Below are 7,727 nucleotides of genomic sequence, written 5' to 3'. Positions count from 1 at the left end.
ACGGTATAAACGCTTATGTACTAGTTTTCTCCATCACCAAATTTCTGATCAATTACTAATCCAATACTTTTATAATGGTTTGCTTACCAATGACAGGAATTTGTAACGCAAAAAATAATCTTAAACAATGTGCTGATACAAATATGTGATACTACTTCTAGATATGCGTTATTTATGAATATTCGATATGCGTTATTTATGAATATTCTTGTAGTATGCCTTGCGTTGTCACAAGTTTCCTTATGTTGGAACCAAGTGTAATTCCACCTCAAGTTTCTCTGTGTGATCTGAGGTCGAACAAAGGGACTGTTTGAGGTTATTGTGGTATGTTCGTGGTATCTGCGACCAGGTTTTTCAATCTTTAAAGAGTGTTTTGTACAAGTATATAAAAGTTGCGATAGAAAGCAGTAAAATGCGATAATAAAATAAGTACAGTAAACTTAAGCTAGATGATACAAGATACAGGCTTCATGATACAAGATGTTGGCGTCCAGGCTGGCTGTGAAGGTTATGCAAAGAACAAGGAATGTGGCGGCAAGTCTTATGTACAAACAAAAAGAGAAAGATAACTAATATAAACAGCGCAAGTTTCTTAATTGCGTCGAAGTTATAAGTACGGTTATGCTTTTCTCTTGGTGTATACCTCTCAGTGATTGACCGCGCTCCCACATGTCTGTGGTAAATCAAAGACAAACGTAATGAACACAAGGTTGCTTCCATGTCTGGAAGTACTACTCACTTTACTTAACACATTCTTCTAACTTTCTCTCGATAGATCAGAATGGCATCTTCACTTCTGCTCTCACAGGTGAAGGTGTCGTCTAGCATGCTTTAGCTAAACGCAGTTATCTCTTTAACACAAGTTAAGTACTCATTTAATTCATATTAACTATCAGGGGATTAAGAAGACATCATGAAGAAAGTGATTCATGGAAGAAAGGAAGTAGACAGAAAATGGAATATGAAAGCAATCAAAACATTTAATATGTCTATTAAGCGTTTGATACATGGTTTGTGAATGAAAGGATAAAGAAAGTGAAATACAATGATGAAAAGAGATAGAATAGATGTAAACAAGTGCCAACGTCTTGGCACAGATTTGGGTGGAGATCTGCTTGTCGGATTGGATGGATCAGATGGATAGATGAGCTTCCCTCTCAGGCTTGCTCAACCGATAACAGGGTTCTCAGCACAGAGCTTCTCAGTGGGTATTCGACAGAATAGAATTGAGACTCACCTCTTGGCCTTGTCTCGTCTTCTTCCTGGATTTTTTCAGTTAAGCACTTAGCTCAACCTTTCCTCTCAACACTTTAGCAGCAATTAACCCCGTATCCAGTAGCATAAGTTTTCTTTGAAATTTATGGGGTATTTATAGGTGAGGATCTTTGACTCCGACCTTGTGGTCCCACTTGTTGTTATGAAAATTCCGAAGATGGAGGGATATTATTCCTTATGTTATGCAATCAGACCATCAATTCTGCATAATCGTTAGTCGTACACGTGTCTCAATCCTCCACTTTTGCGTTTCTCAGCCGCATCCTTCGATCAAGTGTTCGCATGCGGTGTTGTTTTTATTACCGCATGCGATTGAAAGTCAACTCTGGATCGACTACCGTCATTGCGTTAATCGTCTCTTCATTGTTGATTGATGAGCGCAATGTGATAGAGATGCGTTGATCAGTTCTTCTTGAGCCTTGAGCGCAAGCGGTGAATCGGTTTCCTGCAAAACAAAGTAAAATCTCCTTTTCTTCAAACTTAAAGATGTTAGTGGGTGTAATTGCGATAATTCATAATTAATGTATTTCGAAGCTAATTTTCATACAATTGACGCATATTTACTATCTTTTGGCCGCAATATCTAGATAAGGCAGTATAAATAACTTGTATTTCTACAAGTTATCACACCCCCCAATTTAGATATATGCTTGTCCTCAAGCATATCTTCTACTTAGGCAATAAAGCTTAATTTCTATCCTATATTTTTGCGTTGATTGGTTGCTCTGAATTTTACACATAGGCACATTACTTGACATCGCAATTTCCTCCTATACTTGCTAATTCTTAACAAAGCCCTACTTTATTCTTCTATATAACAAATTTCTGCTAAAAAATGCTTTTCTAATTTTTTCACAATATAATGTTTTTCTCTTCTTGTCAAAACAACTCGATGTATCTATACACAGTGATCAAAACTTTGCGTTATTTATTTAGAGACTGTTGGTCATGGTTACACCCTTCGTTTTGGCCTGTCCCTATGGGTGTCATGTGAATATCCAACTATGGTTGTATGCCAATTTCAACTTTAACTCATGAATTTCAGAGGAGTTGTCTCTTGCATTTATTTTTTTCTATTTCATATTGCGTTGTTCTTGGAAACCCACCTTCGTTTTGGCTTGCTCCTACGGGTGTCATACGAACATCCAACTACGAACAGACTCCTTTCACAACTAAACTCTTATCGGGTTGGGAACATTTTAAGGGTTTCCCTTCCGCTGACATTGGAGATTTGTATGAATATATATATATATATATTTTGGAATCTGAACGCATTTTCTTAAATACTGCATATTCTTGATCTCATCTGCTCAGACCTTCCCCACCCCCAAATTTAAAGATGAGCAAGGTCCTCATTGCATTGTTTGGAGAGAATAGACAATCACTTAGAAGAAAGTTTGAAAAAGAAGATTTGAACAGAACTTTGAAAGATAAAAGGTAAAATACTGCTAAACTAAGAATTAACTAAGTGTTAGTTTGAATTTTCTAAGTATGGGAAATGTTTCTAAGTATAAACATATATTACATCATAGCAACGCAATGAAGAACACAAAAGTAAAAGATTGAGAATATCGCAAATATTGACAAAGGATGATAAAGAAAAAGGCACAGGCAAAAAAAGAGTGAATATGTACTCATTGTATTGAATATTAACAAAGTGTACAATTAATTACAAATTAACGCAATACAAAATTTTGTGCTTGTACAAGAATCAAAGAATTTAGATGTCATTGTTTGAATTCGATTAAGCACTGTCGGAATTTCTCCAGTGCAAATACAACTGCGAGCATTTCCTTCTCTGTGGTTGTATAGTTTTCCTGCGCACCGTTCAATGTTTTACTTGCATAATAAATAGGATGCAATACCTTGTCCTTGTGCTGACTTAATACTACGCCCACAGCATATCCGCTGGCATCGCACATCAACGCAAATGGTTGCATCTAATCTGGCGCAATCAAAATGGGTGCGGAGATGAGCGCATCTTTCAATGTGTTGAATGCTTTGGTGCATGCGCCATCAAAGTTATATTCTCAGTCAGCTTCAAGGAGTGCACTTAGGGGCCTTGCAATCTGGAAGAATTTGCGAATAAATCTTCTATAAAACCCAATGTGTCCCAGGAAGCTCCTAAGTGTTTTTACGTTCACTGGTGGGGGTAACTTGAAAATTGTGTCGATCTTTTCTTGATCAACTTCGAATCCTGCTTTAGAGATTTTGTGACCTAGAACTATACCTTCTTCCACCATAAAGTGGCATTTTTCCCAGTTCAAAACTAGGGACTCAGGTCACACATTTAGCTACTGTAGTGAGTCGAATAGAGAACAAGGGTACAAAGAAGTTACCTGTACAACTAGACCACGCCAACGTTAGTGCCATCATGCTAAGAAGTGGTAAGGAGCTTCCATCAAACAACACATCTCCACCTGGTAAGTCCAACAAAGAAGTTGAGAACAATGAGGACAAATTTGAAGCACAACCATCTACCCCCAAGGTAAGTACTCATCCTTCACCTTCTGTTGAACCTTATATTCCTAAAGCTCCATTTCCTAGTAGGCTAGCAAGACCAAAACAAGAACATAGGGATGAGGAGTTGATCAAGATGTTCAAAAAGGTTCAGATAAACATTCCTCTCTTGAATACAATCCAACAGATCCCCAGGTATGCTAAATTCCTTAAGAAGTTGTGCACCAAAAAGAGGACAGGTAAAGATAAAGAAAAGCTAGTGGTAAGTAAGAATGTATCGGCTCTCTTGAAACATAATTTACCTGAAAAATGTCGAGATCTAGGTATGTCCACTTTGTCCTGCACTATTGGTAATAGAGTCATTTGTCATGCCATGCTAGATCTAGGAGCCTCTATTAATGTCATGCCCTATCATGTTTATAAGGATTTAAAATTGAATGGTCTACAAAAAACTGTTGTACGCATCCAACTAGCTGATAGATCTTATATCCAACCTTTAGGGATTGTTGAGGATATACTGTTGTAAGTTAAGGACTTGATTTTCCCAGTCGATTTCTATATATTAAAAATGGATGAAATTTCTATGCCTTCATCTTCTACAATTTTGTTAGGTAGGCCTTTCATGAAAACTGCAAAGACAAAAATAGATGTAGACAAGGGGTGTCTATTGTAAAATTTCATGGGGAAGTTGTTTCTTTTAACATATATGATGCCATGAAATTCCTTGAGGAATATTTGTCCTTGTGTTTGATTAAGGCACATTATGTTATAGATGATATTGTGTTGTATGATGATGATAATTCTGACATGTTGATTGCTCCATGCATTGATCTGGATTCGCATGATTCACATGATTTATCTTTTTTTGTTGTTAATGTTAGAAAATTAGAAGAACCTTCTTCTGACTTCAATATTCTTGATTTGTAGGTACAAAGGATTGAGCTGAAGGCTCTCCTTAGCCATCTGTAATATTTGTACCTAGGAGAAGGGAACACCCTTCCAGTCATAATCTCTAGGGAGTTGATGCCTGCCCAAGAGGAATCCCTAGTTGAAACTCTAAAAACTTATAAGGAGGCCAATGGTGGACTCTAAAAGATCTCAAGGGAGTAAGCCTTTCTCTTTGCGTGCATAGGATAACTCTAGAGGAAGAATCCATGCCCACAATCCAGCCCTCAGAAGGCTCAATCCCAACTTGAAAGATGTCGTTCTCAAATAAATTATCAAGGTCAATAAAGCCAGAATTATTTATCCGGATCCTGACAGCAAATGGGTAAGTCCTATCCATGTTGTCCCCAAAAAGTCCGATATGACAATTGTGGAGAACGATAAGGTTGAGATGGTGCCAATGCGTGTACAAAACGGGTGGAGAATGTGCATCAATTTTCGAAAGCTCAACGAGGTAACCAAAAAAGATCACTTTCCTATACCTTTTCTGGATCAAATGGTGGAATGGCTCGTCGAGAAACCATTTTTCTGTTTTCTTGATGGCTTCTCTGGATTCTACCAAATCCCCATCGCCCAAGAAGGCCAGGAAAAGACCACGTTCACCTACACTTATGGCATGTATGCCTTTAGAAGGATATCATTTGGGCTTTATAATGCCCCAGGTATGTTCTAAAGTCGTATGATGAGTAGATTTTCGATTTTATAGAAAAGTGCATAGAGGTGTTGATGGATGATTTTACGATTTACGAAGAGTCTTTTGAGGATTGATTGCATAATCTTAGTTTAGTATTGAGACAATGAATTGAGGCTAACCTTGTATTGAATTATGAAAAATGTCATTTTGTGGCTTCTCATGGGATTGTTTTAGGATATCTAGTTTCTGCAAAGGGAATTATGGTAGACAAGACTAAGATAGATATTATTGCTAACCTCTCCTATCTTACATGTGTTAGGGAGATTCATTCTTTTCTTGGTAGCGCAAGTTTCTACAGGCGTTTCATCAAGGATTTTTCGAAGTTAGTATACCGCTATCGACATTGCTTCAGAAGAATGTTCCATTTGATTTTTACAAGAAGTTTCAGGAGGCCTTTGACACTTTAAAGGAGAAGCTGACCACCACCCTAATTTTTCATCCTCCAAGATGGAATGTACTGTTCGAGGTCATGTGCGATGCTAGCAAATTATGGGAGCGGTATTAGGACAAAGGATCGATAAGAAGAGTCACGTCATATGCTTTGCATCAAGAACCCTAAATCCTACCCAGATTAATTACACCATGACTGAGAAAGAATTTCTGTCTATCGTTTTACTCTTGATAAATTTCATTCTTACATTCTTGGTTTTCCTGTTACGATCTTTACTGATCACTTTGCTCTCAGGTACCTGATGACCATGAAGGAGTCAAAGCCCCAACTTGTGCGTTGGATGCTCCTCCTTCAAGAATTCAATTTGACTATCAAGGATAGAAAGGGAGTAAAAAACTTGGTTGGTGACCATTTGAGCAGGATAGTATAAGAAGAGGACCCTGTGCCTATACGAGAGGATTTTCCAGATGAGTTCTTCTTCCAGATTGCCACACCCACCCCATGGTCTGTTGACATGGTGAGTTTCCTGGTTACTGGTAAGTTCCCTTACGACTTGCCTAGTTCTAGGAAGGCCAAATTAAGGAGTGACTTAAAGTATTTTGTTTGGGATCCACCATACCTTTGGAAGATTTATTCTGACCAAATCATTAGGTGATGTGTCCCAGATGAGAAGTTTGAATATGTGCTTACATTATGCCGTGAGATGGCCTATGGTGAGCATTTTAGTCCTAGGAGAACTGCTATGAAAGTTTTGGATAGTGCGTTGATTTGAAATTCACTGTTCGCTGACTATTTTGCATTCTATAAGTCTTGTGAGAGGTGTCAAAGATTAGGATCTTTGTCTATGAGGAATGAGTTGCCATTAAATTCTATCTTGATGTGTGAAATTTTTGATGTACGGGGCACGAATTTCATGGACCCCTTTCCCTCTTCATATGGTTTCTTATATATTCTTTTGACAGTTGATTATGTTTCGAAGTGGGTTGAGGCAATCCACACTAGGACTAACAATGTTGTCGTGGTTTTAGGTTTCTTAAGAGCTAACATCTTTTCTAGGTTTAGCATACCTCGAGCTATAATTAGTGTTTAGGGTACTCATTTTTGCAATTAAACCATTGAGGCACTCATGAGGAAGTATAGAGTTCATCATCAAGTTGCCACTCCATACCACCCTCAAACAAACGGACAAGCTGAAATATCAAATCGTGAGGTCAAAAGTATCCTGTAAAAAAATGTCAACCCAACCAGAAAAGATTGAAACACGTGCCTTGACGATTCCCTTTGGGCCTACAGAACTGCATTGAAAACTCCTATTGGAACAATGCCCTTTAAGCTTGTCTATGGTAAGGCATGCCATCTACCAATCGAAATTGAGCGTAGAGCATATTGGCTGTTAAGCAATGTAATATGAGCCTAGCCCAAGCCGGTGAGGAGAGACTATTGGAACTTTAAGAATTGGAGGAACTACGCTTGGAAGCCTATGAGAACTCAAGAATGTACAACAAAAAGTCAAAATTAATACATGATAAAGGTCTCTTGAGGAAGGAATTTCGAGTTGGAAAAAAAGTGTTGCTCTACAATCCAAAGCTATCACTTATGCCCGGTAAACTGAAATCTAAATGGCTTGGTCCCTTTGAGATTATTAACTTGTTTCCTTATGGTGCAGTGGAGATTAGGAATCTGAGATGGGGAAGGAGTTCAAAGTGAACAGGCACCACCTTAAAATTTTCAATGTAGGAGAATTCAACGTTGTTTGCTCAAGCTTCATGTTGACTCCACCTTCTATCACTTGAGCCCGCATCACTAGGCGTCGAGCAAAAGACGTTAAATGTTGCACTACCTGAAGGCAACCAAGACTTTGAATTTCTTTTGTTTTCTTTCTTTGTTTTGTTTTGTTTCTTTCATTTTCCTTTTAATGAAAGAGAGGTTGATTTCATTTACTTTTCTTCTTAGGAGAATCAC

The 7,727-nt window shown here is 38.0% G+C and overlaps 1 protein-coding gene across 1 annotated transcript; it reads left to right on the top strand.

The window, feature by feature from the left end:
* The first annotated feature begins 5,041 nt into the window (after positions 1-5,041).
* On the top strand, positions 5,042-6,146 carry LOC150035726 (uncharacterized). Its single transcript, XM_090314409.1, has 4 exons — positions 5,042-5,342; positions 5,549-5,577; positions 5,658-5,828; positions 6,060-6,146. The coding sequence occupies exons 1-4, from the start codon at positions 5,042-5,044 to the stop codon at positions 6,144-6,146; spliced, it is 588 nt and encodes a 195-aa protein (XP_090170535.1).
* Positions 6,147-7,727: the final 1,581 nt, after the last annotated feature.

Source organism: Benincasa hispida, chromosome 6 (genome assembly GCF_027475165.1).
Source record: "Benincasa hispida cultivar pf3 chromosome 6, pf3_genome.v1.1, whole genome shotgun sequence".
Classification (NCBI taxonomy): domain Eukaryota; kingdom Viridiplantae; phylum Streptophyta; class Magnoliopsida; order Cucurbitales; family Cucurbitaceae; genus Benincasa; species Benincasa hispida.
Note: the sequence above shows the minus strand (reverse complement) of the source record. Positions and strands in the feature narration are given on the sequence as shown.

Coding starts and splice junctions, on each gene's coding strand:
- LOC150035726 (XM_090314409.1), top strand. CDS start 5,042: ATGACAATTGTGGAGAACGATAAGGTTGAGATGGTGCCAATGCGTGTA. Junction 5,343..5,548: donor TGGGCTTTATAATGCCCCAG/GTATGTTCTAAA, acceptor GGATTGTTTTAG/GATATCTAGTTTCTGCAAAG. Junction 5,578..5,657: donor TTTCTGCAAAGGGAATTATG/GTAGACAAGACT, acceptor TTTTCTTGGTAG/CGCAAGTTTCTACAGGCGTT.